Source organism: Centroberyx gerrardi, chromosome 22 (assembly GCF_048128805.1).
Source record: "Centroberyx gerrardi isolate f3 chromosome 22, fCenGer3.hap1.cur.20231027, whole genome shotgun sequence".
Lineage (NCBI taxonomy): Eukaryota > Metazoa > Chordata > Actinopteri > Beryciformes > Berycidae > Centroberyx > Centroberyx gerrardi.
Window position 1 is genome coordinate 22,818,982 of NC_136018.1, and position 16,057 is coordinate 22,835,038.

Below are 16,057 nucleotides of genomic sequence, written 5' to 3' on the forward strand. Positions count from 1 at the left end.
TTTTTTCTCTCAGCGGTAGTTATGCTCACACTAGACAGTTAGGCCGGGTGGGGTATCAAACACTTAATTATATAGCTGACTCCTGATATGTCACTGATGTCAGAACCTAGAATCTCCAACATGAAACCAGTCAAAACAACAGACTGCTTGCTCCACATCACCTCATTATGAGCTGCACTCTCATTGGCTATTGGCAGCCTCTCTGGACGGAATCACTGACCCCATTTCCATCGGGTATTAAAACGCAATCTGTGTCTGAATATCTTATCTGGATAAGGAGTTATCGCAAGGTGTAAATGCACACAGCACGCACTGTGATGGGAATGTGGTGGGGTCAGCCAGGTGGAAACGCAATCCGTATAGTGTCCATTAGTGAGAAAGCATCTGGCCAGAGGATAGAAACGTCAACGTGGGGAGAAACACTGTCGGCGCAGGTAGAAACGTCTTCACCATGAGTAGAAATGTCATTACCGTGGGTAGAAACGACATCACCTCAGATAGAAACATCAACTTGCGTGGGACCCCTTGACGATGGGCATTTGCAGGTTTTTTCCATCTTGTGTACAATAGAGGCGCACACACTTGATAACCACTTGGATTTGGGGAACACACACGATGAGATTAAGACAGGGATCAAACACGACTTGAGTTCTCACACCATGCAACCCCTAAATCTTACAAAGACATTCTCAAACTCTCGCACTACTACAACACACAACCAAAACAATCGAGGAGGTGGAACAACTTGCTGCTGTATTCTCGCGCTTGACTCTCATTGGCTATTGCTCATCTCCATTCAAATTTGATTAGCTGACCAGATCACACTACAAGAGGACATCGAGACTCGTTCAAATTTGAGTCGTAAAAATCAAACGTTTGAAATCATGGTGATCTGAAGCTACTGCCCTCTTACACTACAAACTACCACCGTCTCACTCTGATCTTGGAAATTATGATGATGCCAAATCATGGCTATAATTGGCCAAAAAGTTGTATAGTGTGTTCTCAGCCTAAACCACACCTTCAACAGTCGGCCCCTCCAGGATTTAGCAGTGTTTTAGGATTATTTTCAACCATAAATGCTTGATGTGGAGCTTGAAGGTAATTTGTTGTCCAGTAAAGGAACAGGTGAAGATTGCAAGTCATATAGGTAGTTGTGATGATCTGCTGAGTGACAAGTGGCCATGGAGAATTCATGGGGAATGGTTGATTTTGTAGAAAATGTTGAAATTCCTGGAGGGACTGAAAGATTTTTCTTTCCTTCCTTCCTTCTTTCTTTCCTTCCTTCCTTCCATCCTTCCTTCCTTCATTGGACCTGCCTGTAGAACACAGGCAAAGATCTTTAAGCCACATCTGTTATTCACTAGAGAGATTTGTAGTCTATTAATCCCTGAGGGAAAAATATTGTATTGTATTATTTATTATTATCAGTATTAGTTTAAACAGTTTCAACAACACAGTCTGAGGAAGTAAGGAGATACTGAAGGAAGTGACTCAATTGAAAGAGGGAGGAGGGGAAATGACAGTTTGTGATAGCTGAATGAAAGGAAAAGTTTCTTCGACTGTAGAAATCATACATTTGATAAAACATCACATCAGCTGTATGTCATATCAAACAAACAAACATTGTCCAGCTTCTTCATCATCATCGGCTTAGATACACTGAACAGCTATATTTGTGGTTCTCAAACCAATACATTATATTTGATAAAGCATCAGACAAGACACGATCATGCAATAAAATAACTAAATGAATCAAAATCAAGTTGTATATGTCCAACATGGCTGAAGTCATCAAATAAGCTTTCAACATATAGGCATGACACCAACAATTCAGGACTAATAATTCCACAGAGAAGATGTGTTTAAAAGTGTCTATGTACAGCTACAAGCACTTGTTAGTTGTCTTTCATCCCACTGTATTAATAAAATGACAAAACTCTTCTTTTACACAACAGGAGAAACAGTCACATCGTTTTCTCTTTTCATTTCATGAGAACTTCACTGCACGTTTCAGCTCAAAGCCTTCTTTAGGATGGCCGGTGTGTTTGTGTGTGTGATAGAGAGTAAATAAAAGAAAACATAAGTAGGAAAGTGAGAGAAGGAAAGAAGACAGAGAAAAGCTAAAGAAACACAAAGAAAATGATCTACAAAAAGGAAGGAACAAAAGGAGAAACAAGGTGACGGTAAAGGTGCGGTCGCCCCCCCACAAATGATGCAGCCCCCCTTTCGGCCCCCAAGTTATACAAATGTGTAAAAGGTAAAAGTTACTAGTCTGTTATGTATCAATGCAATCTGTACAGCCTTCTAGTCTTTGCTTTTTGGTATATTGGTTGATATTTAAATGATGCAGCCACCCTTTGGGCCAATCAGTAAATAAATGAAAAAGGGGGGAAACTGGTTTGCATGAAATTCAAAGTTGTGGAAAAAACAATATGGCATACATTGATGACTCTGGAGGCAAATTTATAGAGCAAGGATGTCTGGATATGTCCACCAGATTTCATATCATTGAAACGTGTGGTGTGGGAGATGACGAATGAATGATGAATTTTCACCTTTGACCTATAATTTAAGTGCCCTCCTAGGGACATAACACAGTGGTGAGATGCATCATTCCCCCCAGGTTTTGTCAAAATCCAATCAATGGAGTCTGAATCATCAGGTGTGATGGATGGATGAAGGAACGAATGACAATAGCCAACCAGCAAGCCACTGCTCTCTCTAAGAGAAGCTCCAGAGGAAAGCAGAACGGTTCCTCTCTCTATTTCCTCTCTGTCCAGTTCTCTCCACATCAGTTTTCCATGGACATCTCAGCTGCATGCCAGTCAGCCACCTTCAAACACACAGCGCTGTCCACCCCCATTCCCCATTACACTTATGACAGCCTTAGCCTGCTAGAGGCTGATAAAAGTTAAAGCCTGTCATTCACAGGATGGGCTCACTCTCTGTCAGTGTGTTTACATGCACATCAATCGCCTGCTGCAAAACTAAGGCTCGACTGAAATGGGGTTTGAAGGCCTATGCCGAAATGTTTGGACTGAAGCCATTTTGAGGCAACATTCAATATCTTTAAATTGAACCATTTTCGTGATAAAGTAGAAAATTCACTAGTAGAAAATTTAGCATTTCCCCAAGAATTATTTTCTTGTCAGGGTGGAAAAGCCTCTGAAACAACATTTAGACCATGGGACACTAAAACGCTCCCATTGATAACCCTCAATTAATGAATCCTCCTACTACTACTACTTACTACTATTATTAATAATAATAAAACATGTTCATGCATACTTGTAAAATCTGATCAAAATTTCACAGAATCAATTCAGTGCTTCCCATAGACAACCAGTGTGGTATTGATCAATTCAATACACACACGCACACACACACACACACATGCACCAAGCAGCTTATGTAAAAACAAGGCCTGGTACCATTTGCCAGGGATGTAGAGCCAATGCTGATTTCCCCTAACAAGGCTGAGTGTGTTGCTTGTCTGAAATCTACTGTGACGCCTGTGTCACCTCGGGACTTCAGAGTGACCTTTGACCCCTAGACAAACAGTGGAATATGTGTGTGTGTGTGTAAGCTACAAGTCCCTGTATCTTCTTTCCTTAGAGTCCATGCTTCTAATTGCTGTCAGTGTCACACCAGTTATCTTCCCTCTTTCTATTCTATTCTATTCTGTTCTATTCTATTCTATTCTACTCTGATCTCATTTAAAACCAGCAGTTTCCAGCAGGAATTCCATAGGAAGTTAATATTTTTCCTCACCGTTGCTGTTCCTATCGCTGGGCCCCGCCACAGCCGGCTCCCCATGCTCTCCTCTCCTGGCCTCCCTCCACCTCCCCATCCTCCTCTCTCCTCCTCCCCCGCCCGCCTCCCTGCTCTCCGGGCTCTGGACGGCGTCCGGTACCGACTCGAAGGCGCTGTTCTCCTCCTCGTCCTCGTCTTCGTCCTGGGACGAGAACACGGTGCTGCCGGAGAGCCGGGTGCTGTCCACCGAGGAGAGGCGGGTGTGGCTGCAGAAGCGACTCCTCCCCTCGTAGCCCGAGTTGCTGTAGCAGGAGGTGCTGTAACAGGAGGTGCTGTAGCAGGAGGTGCTGTAGCAGGAGTTGTCGCACAACTCGCACTCGTTTTCGCCCGGAGGTCTAGAGGTGGACCCCACACCTCCTCTTCCTCCTCCGTTAGTAGAATTCCCCTCCTCGCTCCCCGGGCAGGAGGGCGAGAGCCTCCGGTCTCCTCCCTCTCCTCCTCTTCCTCCTCTCTCGCCATCCAGGAGCTGGTTGAGCTCAGAGAGGCGCTCGATGGAGAGGCTGCGGGGGAGAGAGCGACGGCAGCAGGGGCCCGGACACTCTGGGACCTGGAGGAATATACAGAATATACAGGAACACACTGTAACATCATCAAAGACATAAAGATTTAAGGGGGCAATAAGTAAGGTTTTTTCTGCCTCACAGAGGTGTGACCAAGTCAACTTCACTCAAGTCCCAAGTCAGTCTCAAGTCTCCAGGCACAAGTCTCAAGTCAAGTCCCAAGTCTAAATGTAGATTACCAAGTCAAGTCCAAGTCAAGTCCATGTCATTAATGTCAAGTCTCAAGTCTAAATGTAGAACAGCAAGTCAAGTCAGAACAAATCAAGAGTCCAGTATCAATTTAATATCTTAAAAGAACGACTTTTCAATTAAATATTGTTTCAATAGTATAAAAACTTGGTAAGTGCATCATGAGTTTGATTTCTGTAATCAGGTTCAACTTCAATAAATTCAATCATTCCATACAAATTCAGAAAACAGAATTTAAATTCAGTCGTCTGCTGGAACAAATCTCATCACTTTCAATCTAAGTCATTTACACAAACACAAGATCTCAAGTCAAGACTTTAGAAACATTTTCAAGTCATCAAAGTACAAGTCAGAGTCAAGTCCCAAGTCACCAGAACCCAAGTCAAGTCAAGTCTCAAGTCTTCTCTTCATGCATCAAGTCAAAACTCAAGTCAAGAAAAGAAAGCCTAAATTTGCATTTCTGTTAGTGGTTGTTTTCTTATGATCAACTGGAGGTCACAGTTTACCCACCTTTCTATTTACCACTGGCCATACCTGAGAAGGAGAATGGGTGGTGTCCTCCTCTTCCTCTTCCTCATCCTCCTGCCCCTCCTCTCCATCTTTGGAGGTTTTTAGCGTTGGTGATGTGGAGGTAGTGTCTTGAGTGATGGTGGTGCTCTCTCCGTCCCCGGTCTCCTCCTCCTCGTCTTGGCTGGGAGCTCGCTGTTGGGCCGAGGGGAGGCTGTGGAGGAGATGGTGGATTCGGATGTAATGGGACCGCGGCGTCTCCGGCTCGCCGCATGCCGACGCGATCACCGTCTCCAGCTCTGACACCGGGAGGGAGCAGGGGCGGTTTTTACGCCGCAAAGGAGCATTGGAGTTGTAGCTGGGACTGAACTGGGACTGGCAGGTGCAGGGGGGGCAGCCTCCGCCCTCTCCCTCTCCCACCCTCTCTACAGCTCCCCCTGGTGTTTCTACAGCAGCTTCCTGGGATTCGGTGTTTCCCTCTGTAGGAGCCACCACAGTAGCAGCCCCATCATTCTCCGATACTGCTACAGGATTGTCAGAGTCCGGCTTTGCCTGTAATTTCTCCCCGGCCTCCTCTTCTTCCACAGCTCCTGTCACCTGCTCCTCCGCTTGGGGTCCAGGCTCTCCTCTCTGCTCCTCCTCTTCCTGTTCTCTCTCCTCCCTTGTTCCTTCTTCTCTCCCCTCTCCGGTGTCCTCTTCCTCCTGTTCAGCCGAGCCCCCGTCCTCTGGGTCCATCTGGGGGTCGGTAGATGGGTGGGCCTCCCTCACCGTGTTCTCTTCTTCCATGGTTCCTTGCTCGACCTCTGGTGTCTCCTCAGCCTCCTCTTCCTCCTCAGGATGGACTTCCTCGGGTGTAGAGGCCACAGCTGGAGAGGTTGGTTGGCTGGACGTCTCCAGGTTTGGAGTGCCGTCCAAAGGGAGGTCAGGCATGTCGGGTCCCAGACTTAGTGTGTCATCGTCAGGTGCATCAGCGTTGTGGTTTACATTCTCCTGGTCCTCCCCCTCAGGACATGCTGGCTCTATGACCAGGGAGACCTCCTCATCATCTAAGAGGAGAACAATCCACTTAATTGATGGATAGACTACGCAAAGTTACTCTTATTTCTTCTCTAAATTGGGATATGTGATATTTATTTCCTCTCTCAATATAATTCAAACAATAATAAGTAGTTTTCAGGAACTGGACCACAATTGATCTATTGTTTACTGTTTATTGTTTATTTGGGTCCCAATGAGCTTCCGCCTACGCGATTGCTAGTCTTCCTGGGGTCCATGAACAAAAATACACACTAACAACACAAAGACAAAGACAATTCTAACGACAAACAATGACATAAGTAAAAATGGACTAACCATTGGTGTGTTCATTGACTTATCAAAAGCATTTGACACAATAGATCATCATATTCTATATATTATATATATTTCAGTCTTTTGGAATCAAAGAAGTTGAGTTACAGTGGTTTAAAAACTATTTATGTAACCGTAAACAATATGTATTTTGGAATGGATTTGCCTCAAATTATTTAAACCTGACTTATGGGGTACCTCAAGGGTCAATACTTGGCCCATTACTCTTCCTAATGTACGTTAATGGTTTATATCTTGTATCACAAGAGTTATTGTCCATTATCTTCGCTGATGATACCAATATTTTCTAATAATATTATCTAATAGTATCTAATAATATAATTTTTTAATAATAATCTTATTACTCGGATGAATACTGAATTATAGGAATAGTTTGGTATTTTGAACCCTGGGCCCAAATAACATGTTTTCCATCATGATCCCTATTAGTAGAAACCATAACTTTGCTAGCTGCCTGCTCCGCCCGTCCGGTAACACCGGGCGGCCCCCTCCTACTCTACTGCAATAGAAACCTAGGGGCATACGCGACAGTCTTTGAAAACTATGATAAACGTTTTGCAAAACATGACGCTCACAGTATAATCATACCGGTGTCAGTCTGTTATCTTGAAAAAATTGTAAAAAACCGAGCTTTCTGTCAGCAGTTATTTTTGGAGACAATGGCATTGTTCTGGCTCTCATGGACACTTAGTTTCGAAGGTAATGCGTCTTTGAAAAAAAATAGTTCCTATCCAAATAGAACACAACTATTGACAGAAAGCTTGGTTTTGTCATATTGTAAGAAAAAAGTTATGTGCCCTAAAACAGCTTGTCTACATTATTGCTGAAGCATTCCTCATTGAAAGTAATGGGAACTGCTAGTTGCAAGTTCCCTCAAGCTATCTTGCAGCTAGCTGTAGCCATTGGTTTGAATGAACAAGCTATAAGCATAAGTAACAAATTACTTTTAATCTTGTTGCTTTTTTGTATATGGGTACATTTTTAGTCAGTTAAGTAAAATTACTGAAGTATTTTACTTTGATGCATTTTATATTGCATCCATTATGTGCAGTTTTTGTCAGCTGTCCATACGCATCACACTGAAAGCCGGTCAATTATATCTGCAACAAACCTGAACAAGCATGTGGAGGAAACACAAAGTTAACTAACTGTAACATTATATGCTCAAATGTAGCCATGAAACTTAGTATCCATCCAGCTACAGTATTATTGGTTTGTGTTAGCGTGGCTGTTGTCTAGCTAACCTTGCTAGCTGGTTAGATAGCTGATAGCAAAACAAACATCAGTGTAAAAATATTATTGAACAGTAGGGACGGGCACCTTTGGTTATTTTAATCATAGATTGAATAATGATATGTCCATCCTCTTATGGAACAATGTCTGTTTTTTTATTATTATTTTTTTTTTATTTAAAGTAATTCAGTACATTTTAAGGAGCTGCCTACATCAGCAATTTTACTTCTACTTGAGTAGGATATTTTGGTACTCATTCCACCCCTGGCTGCTGTTGGTTCGGTTTAAAAAGAGTCTACTATTTTCCGATAAGGTGACAGACGCCTTGAAAGGAAGAGCAACCGACTACAAATGTCAAAGGATTTCTTTAAGGCTGTGCAGAGGGAGCTAGCGGGATTGATTAAATGTCTGCATTGAAATCTACCTGGGTGAATGGAGGAGGTCAGCTCAAAGCGGAACTGCAGCTGGCCGCTGACGTGATCTGTTGGCAACCTGCGGCCAAGAGAATAACTCACCACGCGATCCCTGCAGATGGACAGAGAGAGAGAGAGAGAGAGAGAGAGAGAGAGAGAGCGAGAGAGAGAGAGAGAGAGAGAGAAAAAACAGACAGACAGGGCGAGAGAGAGACATGGAAGATGACCATTAGGTAGTGGGCAGGGAGGGAAATGTGGAAAAACAACAAACGTCTGTGTATGCATGCGTGTGTGTGTGTGTGTGTGTGTGTGTGTGTGTGTGTGTGTGTGTGTGTGTATCTCTGTTCTACCCGATGGCATGTTTCTCCAGCAGCCTCTGGACGGGAACGGAGAGTTTCCCGAGGAAGCGCTTGATAATCGGCCGACTCTTGGCGAACTTGTCCTTCACCTCGATCTCCAGAACGTCGGTGGGCAGAGACACAAAGTTAAACCTCTGGACAAACAGACAAACAGAGGAGAGAGGTTCATAAAGGTTAAGCTGGTCAGTGTCACTGGATTTCACTTGATGTGTGATATTGTGTATATATGAGGGTTTGACCATTATATCTGTTTGACCATATATTGGGCTGATATTTTCCTTTTATTAAATATGGGATCTGGTCCAGTCAGTGTTGTCCACCTCTGATATGATGGATATGAAGTAGTTTGATTATATTTTTATTTTAGAATTGATCAATACTACACTGGTTGTCTATGGGAAGCCCTTAACCTGAATTGATTCTAATAATACATTTTCATCAAGTTCCACACAAGTATGCATGAATGTCCATAGTCCAAATGTTTCAGATTATTCTGAGATTTTTCCACCCTGACAAGAATTATATTCTCCAAAAAATATCAATATCAGCATCCAACTACAAAAACCCTCATTGGTTGAAACGTATCTTGCATAGGAAACCTCTTATTCTAATTTTTTGATAATGTATGGGCTTCATACCACTTTCTGCACTTGCGCTAGTTAGGAACAAATGGACTCTACGACTTGTATATTGTAAGTATTAAAAAAAACACAAACATTGGTTGCTGCCATGACATTGCCTGATAATAATGTTTTATCCAGTTGTTTCAAAGCAAGGGAACAAGCTTTGTTCTGTAAAAAAAAAACAAGCCAATGTTTTCTGTGTCAGTCACAAGAAATAACATGTCATGTCAGAACAAATCATATCATCCAGTTGATATGAGATATTTCACAGAGGGGATTTGAAATAAGTCCTCTCCTCCAACACAGTAGAGACATCAACAGATTCAGCATGCTAGTGACACTATGTTAAACTAAGAGATTTGGACAGTTTCTTTGATGGCAGATAGCTCTTTCTCCTCTGACACAACAGTAGCAGCAGCAATGTTGATCTGATGTTGGACATCAGCCAACAACATCTCCGGTCACCTGCTTCTCTTTCCGTTTCTACGTTTCAATCCAGCTCAATTAACATAACGTGATGAGGAAATGACAGTGGAAATTCTCCCCTCGTTCTAATTTGAAAGAATGGATTGAATCGATGAGTCAAATGGCAACATATGAACGCATCACATATACAGTAGAATGACAGAGAGAGAGGTTGTAATGACATTTGAGACTAATTTCCCACTCAGATTGAGAGACTGACTGACTAATGTCTGACAGTAAAGTGCTGTCATGGTCTCTTTTTTTCTTGGTTTTGTGACTGCTAAATATAGGGCATGTAGATGACATGTCATTTTTGAGGTAATGTGTTCTATAATCTTGTATTGGAGATTTTTGTAATGTCTGACAGAGCCAGAGCACTCATACATACTAATAAGAATTAATATGAAATGTTCATAGGTAAAAGCAAGTTTATACAGATATACTTTCACAGAAGAAAATGGATTGAAAACAATAAAGCAAGACCTTTCAAGGATTACCGGAGGTTTTTTCAGCCGTATTCTTTCTGAATGGTCAATATTCATCTGCAAATTGTGATGTAAATACACAAAAGCTGTCCTTGGCTGCCCTCACCATATACAATTTTCATCTTTCCTTTATCTGTCAGGGCTTGGAGGCCCTTGATTCTGACTGGAAAATCCACATCTCTGATTGGGAGATATTTGGCATCGCATCTTCGGTCTAATTTCGTTTGCAGTGTGAACAGAGACCTTCACGACTTGCCATGTCAGCCTTTTTCAGTTGCCAAGTCGTGGTCTCTGATTCAGTACTTTAGTAGGTATTACTTTACTGAGACAAGCTATTCTGCAGGATGACAATTTCTTGCCAGAGATTTCTAGCAGCTAAAATTAGGGTTTCTTTTTATTTCTCCAAGCCGCTTATAGATGTATGTGGTTTGATTTTCTTTAAATATATATTCTCCCTTTCTCATTCCCTGTGCTCTGTCCCCTTCTCTCTCTCTCTCTCTCTCCCTCTCTCTCTCTCTCTCTATCTGTCTCTCAGCGGGGGTCTGACTGCTGTCCAAGCTTCTTAAACGTCGCTTCAGAGCCAGGGACTTGGAGTCTGTCCAAACCTCACCGCCACAGGAGGAGAGGAATCCAGTTCTACTGCCCGATTCTAGCAGGACATTTAGTGTACATAAAGTTTGCATGATACGATAGATGTGAAAACTGCGTGGGCCTCTATCATTCCTGATCCCACCCACCTACCTTGAACAGTGGCTTTGAGAGCCGACTGCTGGATGGCTGGCTTGGTTTCTACGGCATATCCTGCATTCACATAAGTAGAAATAACCATCTGAACAACATGATGGTTCAAAACAACAACTTGGAAATCTGACAAAACAGGGTCCATTCCCAATTAGTATTTACCATGTGAAAGCTGAGGTGAACAGTATTTTCTAGTAGTATTTACCATCTGAAGCTAAGGTGAACAGTATTTTCTAGTAGTATTTACCATCTGAAGGCTGAGGTGAATGGTATTTTTATATATGCTTCCTCCTGGACTAACTGACCGGTTGGCTGGCTGACCCACATAAAGAGAAACTCAAATCGACAACTAAACAAAAAGGAAAATAAGACACATTCTAGAGAGAATGAACTAAATCCTAAATATATTTGACCCTAAAAAAACAAGCAAGTGAAGAGAAGTAAAGAGAAACTCATCTTCCTAAATTCAAAATATGTAGTAAATCTGAAAACATTTCTCCCAATGAAAAACTACAGTCTATTCTAGGAGGAAAAAAGAGTGTGCCACACTTGCCTCAAAATCTGTATTAACCTGTCACAGCGAGAGTCTGATATTATTGAACCATTTGTTGTCAACGTCACATTGTCAAGGTTGCTACCTGGTCGTGTTGTTTCTGCTTTAGCCATACTGTAAGTACTTTTATATTTCATACCAATAAAGAACCTTGGAAATGAGAACTGAGAAAACTGCGCTTCCTATTTGCCAAAGCCCACTGGCCTAGTTAAAACAATTCCTCCCCCTCCTCCCATTTTAAATCTCCCCATGCTGTCGCTTCTTCTTCTCCCTCCCCACATCCCTATCCCTCCTCTCCTGCACCACACACAGAAATACAAGGGTTCTTCAAGGGTTCAAGGGAATCAATATACTGTATATTGAACCATAATGACTCAAAGTGCCCTCTGATTTGTTAAAATATATTAACTGGTAAATCAGAATGAAGAACCCAGTGTGGTTCTTAAGAAGTTCTTTTCATATTGCTGATTTGGAGCATTTTATACAATCTTAGAGCGTTCTTTACAGCTCCATGAAGGTTCTTTGTGGAACCATCTGAACATGGCACTATAGAGAACCTTTCTGAGAGGGTTCTTTACAGCATTGATTCTCAACCTAGGACCCCTAATTTAGTCCACATTAGGGCCACAGACCCCCATTTGATGAGATTTTGTCTCTCGAACCCAAATCTGAGAATATTTTTATTGTTAGATATGATTTTGTCCAGAATTTCATGACTATCTGTATTGTAGTTAGAGAGATAACAGTGAAACTATGATCAAAATAGTCATTCTTCTACATTCTATAATTGCGTTAACTTCTTGTAAATGAAATAATGGTGAAGTTTAACAATTCATCAGTTTGCTGGGGACCCCCTGGAACCCCCTCAAGGACCCCTGGTGGTCCCCGGACCCCACGTTGAGAACCACTGCGTTACAGCACCGAAAAGGGGCTCTGCTGTGATCCGAGCCTAAAGCAGCCCACCACGGCCCTGATGTAAAATTCCATGACTTTTCCATGACTCAAAACTCCATGATATTCCAGTTTACCTTCATAGCTTCTCTCTTATCTGCATAGTCTTCCCTTATTCCTCCCTCCATTCCTCTACCCTTCCTATCTTTTCTGTCCTTGCACCTCTCCTCCTCTTCCTCCTATCCTTTCACATTCTGTCCTCAACATCCTCCTCCTCCACAACATTATTGTCTCTCTTTCTTCCATCCATCCCTCTCTCCCTCTACATCACCATCTGACCCTCTTCTCTCACTGAATTTGACTTCCCTCCTCCGTTTCCTCTATCTGCTCCCTTTTGGCTCCTCTTGTAAATTATTCACTCCGACTCCTTTTCATCCTCCTCCTTTATCGCCCTCCACACTCATTTCCCCATGCCTTTCTTCTCCTCCTCTTCCCATTTTCTGTCCCCTTTTCTATCTCTTCGGCACCACAACGCCATTTCCAGCCCGTGCAGCCAAATGCATTTTTGAAAATTTGTATCCTCTCCGCTCCTCATTTCGCTCTTGTCCTCTTTTCCTCTCCTCTCCTTTTATCTCTCCTCTCTCCCTCTCTTTATTCCTTCAGCTCTGGGATTGAAAATCGAACATCACAAGCCCTTTCAATTTTAGATTAAGCACACACAGGCACACAAAGACGCACAATTATAATCACCCATATAGAAAACACAAATACAACCACACACACACACACACACACACACACAAACATGGATGCACACAGAACTGACTCTAAAGCCAACTAAAGTGCAGCTCAATAGCAAGCCTAGCACAGGACTGCAGCTGAAATCTACTGTAGCAGCCACAGCTAACACACACACACACACACACACACACACACACACACACACACACACACACACACACACACACACACGTTGTTTCTTCTATGTTGTATATTTTTCTTTGATGCTTCTATATTTATATCACATGCATGTGGGTACAGTCAAGCGGCCAAAACCACGGGTGAATTTCGAAGCCAATAAGGAAGTGGCAACAGGCGACAATTCCTCTAATGTCCACTAGGGGCTGGCTCCAAAAAGACTCCAAACTGCCCAACTCCATGCAAGTCAATGGGACCACAACCCAACTTCTGCTAAAAATATAAAGTCAATACATTTTCCCACATGAGGTTCACTTCTTCTAACGTCCCATAAAGCATGGCAGTGTCCTACAAGGTTGTGTCCTTCATTGACCTGAAAATACAAGACTAAGACTCAACTGAGCATGAAATGTTGATACAGTAGAGTTAGTATATGGAGCGAGAAATACAAGTAGAGGAGATGAAGTAAGGAACTTTTGCATGTTGAGGTGCAGCCGTTATGCTGTGGTGAGCCGTCACCATGGCTACAGCAGCTGACTGCTGGAGTTACTATGGGGTGCACATCAGTAGAGTCCTCGATTGGCCCCAGAGACATTACAGCTGCAATACTGTAAAATCATAAATAGTCATCTAGCGTTCAACTGATATGGGTTTTTAAAGGCTGATACTGATATCAATGATTCTAGGTTGAAGCTGCTGAAAGCCAATATGTAGTATCTTTAAATTTGACCCTTTTCTTGTTGAAAAAATCCAAAAGTATTCAGTGTTTCCTTCAGATTTTTATACATGTCAGGGTGGCAAAGCCTCTGAAACGGCATTTAGACCATTTAGACACTAACCTGCTCCACTGAAACCCAGGACAATAATAATTATAGCTGCTAGCAGCAATATGGCGGGCAGGAACAGCTTAGTCAATTAGTTACAAGGAAAAAAAAAGGAAAAAATGTAAAAAAAGTTTGTACATTTTTTATTTTATCTTTTTTTTAAATGTAATTTCTTCCCTTAGCGGTGTGGGAGGAGTTTGACTTAATTATTTTCACAGTATCTGAAAAAAAATTATGATTGTGGAGTGATTAACTTCATAAGATAAGATAAGATAAGATATCACTTTATTAATCCCCTTGGGGAAATTCGGGAAATTCGGGAAAGGTATCACCCCATAATTTCCACTAGGTAGCAGTAGCAGTGTACAAAAGTTTCCATTCACATGGGCCTATATCCTCAGAAAATTGCACACCTGTAGCACATATGGCTTTCATGAATTTTTGAAGTTTTAAATTTTGGATGGTTGCTAGAGCCACCATTAGGAAGACTGGTCCCATATTACGTGTTGTTTTGGACTGGAATGGACTACTACTATTGGAAGTAGATGGCATTGACAAGCCGGTATCTTGTTTTTAATAAAAGGCCAATATCAGCAAAAGATCATCAAAAGAATATCAGCAAAGAGATATAATGGTCAAACCCTATAGTAATTATTTGCAAAGGCTTAATCTCATCACTAATATACAGAATTCAAGAGCCAACAGTAGCATACTGTATATCTGAAAGTTACTTTTTAACATCAAACAGCATTCCAGGAATCCATTTGTCCTCTCATGACATATTATGTTTTTAGTACCAACAATATGTTATAGACCTTTTGGACTATTAAAACAATTCACATTTCCCTCCCAACACTGCACAGTGCTGTACTCCTGTCTAGAGACTATGCTGACTGGGCCAGCATTCTATGGAGGCCCATTAGGGACATACAGTACATTATTACCGAGCAATCACGCTCCGCTCAACATGGCAGCTATTTGGAGGAGGAAAGTGGCTTTGAGCTGAGTGGATGCTACCAAGAGGGACACTGCAGTAAATCAGTCTTTGGAGGCCCCCGAGGGATATAATGGAAGAGAGACTGTGCTGTGGTAGGTAGCTATGGAGCAGCCTGAGGCATATACATTACTGCTACAGTCAAGTGGAAAAAATAGACTGAAACAACAGACACACTGCTGTGAGGAGATACTCTCTCTAAAGTAAGATATATGCAAAGTATGGCTGGGCTACGAAAGCATTATCCAGCAACATGCAGTACATTTCCAGCTACAGGAGCCCCTGAGGAACATATGGAACAATGGGAAGTGAGATGTACTGCATCTTATTGTAGCAGTGTGTGAATGTTTGCTACAAGGCAGGTACCAGACAGCGCTACATAGAGGATTTTAGCCCTTCCCATAATGCTTTGCTTTACCAGTTGTTCCGGTCAATACACTGCCTGCCGACTGCCTTTCAGTCGTACTGAAGAGAGTGTAAGAGTTGCTGTAACTTCATAAAGTGACTATAAACAACTAAATCTGTGTTAATATTACTTGCATCGGACCTTTCCAACTCGTCAGTGGAACACCAAGTACTGTTAATGAAGAAGATTATCCGAGACGAGTTTATTTCGGATTACTTGAGATATTTGGTCACAGTTAGCTAGGTTAGCTAGGGATCTAGCCAACGCTAGCTAGCTGCATTTTAATATAATTAAAATCCAGTGTACAGCAGAGTATTGAGCCACCAGGACGCCCTCAAAACACTGTTTCCTTTTCCTAAAACACCATGACTGCATTCTGGTGGCTGGAATTGATTTATTTTAAAGAATTGAGACAGCTCAAAATTATGTACAAAGCGCTAAGTCACTTTCCATGTTTGTCGTTGTGCAACCCACCTACTTTTGAACCGTCCCTCCCCATCTTATGTCCAACATTCTGTTTCAACTGGAAATACATCAAATTTCGGAGGCAAAGCACCATTCAAATGCTGTTTCTTTGTGACTTCAATACTATAAAATCAATGTAACAGTAATGGCTGGGCCTCAAAGATGACTGAACACTCTCTTTAACTACAGGAGACCCTAAGGCACATTGTACATCAGCCAAAGCAAAGACGGTTAATTTGAGCTA

At 42.1% G+C, this 16,057-nt stretch overlaps 1 protein-coding gene across 1 annotated transcript in view; it reads right to left on the bottom strand.

Annotated features, from left to right (window-relative positions):
* Positions 1-16,057, bottom strand: part of hecw1a (HECT, C2 and WW domain containing E3 ubiquitin protein ligase 1a) — a 92,150-nt gene that overhangs the window by 39,330 nt on the left and 36,763 nt on the right. Inside the window, exons 7-10 of the mRNA XM_078291331.1 lie at positions 8,440-8,582; positions 8,101-8,201; positions 5,100-6,118; positions 3,775-4,363 (exon numbers count right to left, since the gene is read on the bottom strand). Coding sequence (XP_078147457.1) covers positions 3,775-4,363; positions 5,100-6,118; positions 8,101-8,201; positions 8,440-8,582 — 1,852 coding nt within the window. The remainder of the gene's footprint in view (positions 1-3,774; positions 4,364-5,099; positions 6,119-8,100; positions 8,202-8,439; positions 8,583-16,057) is intronic.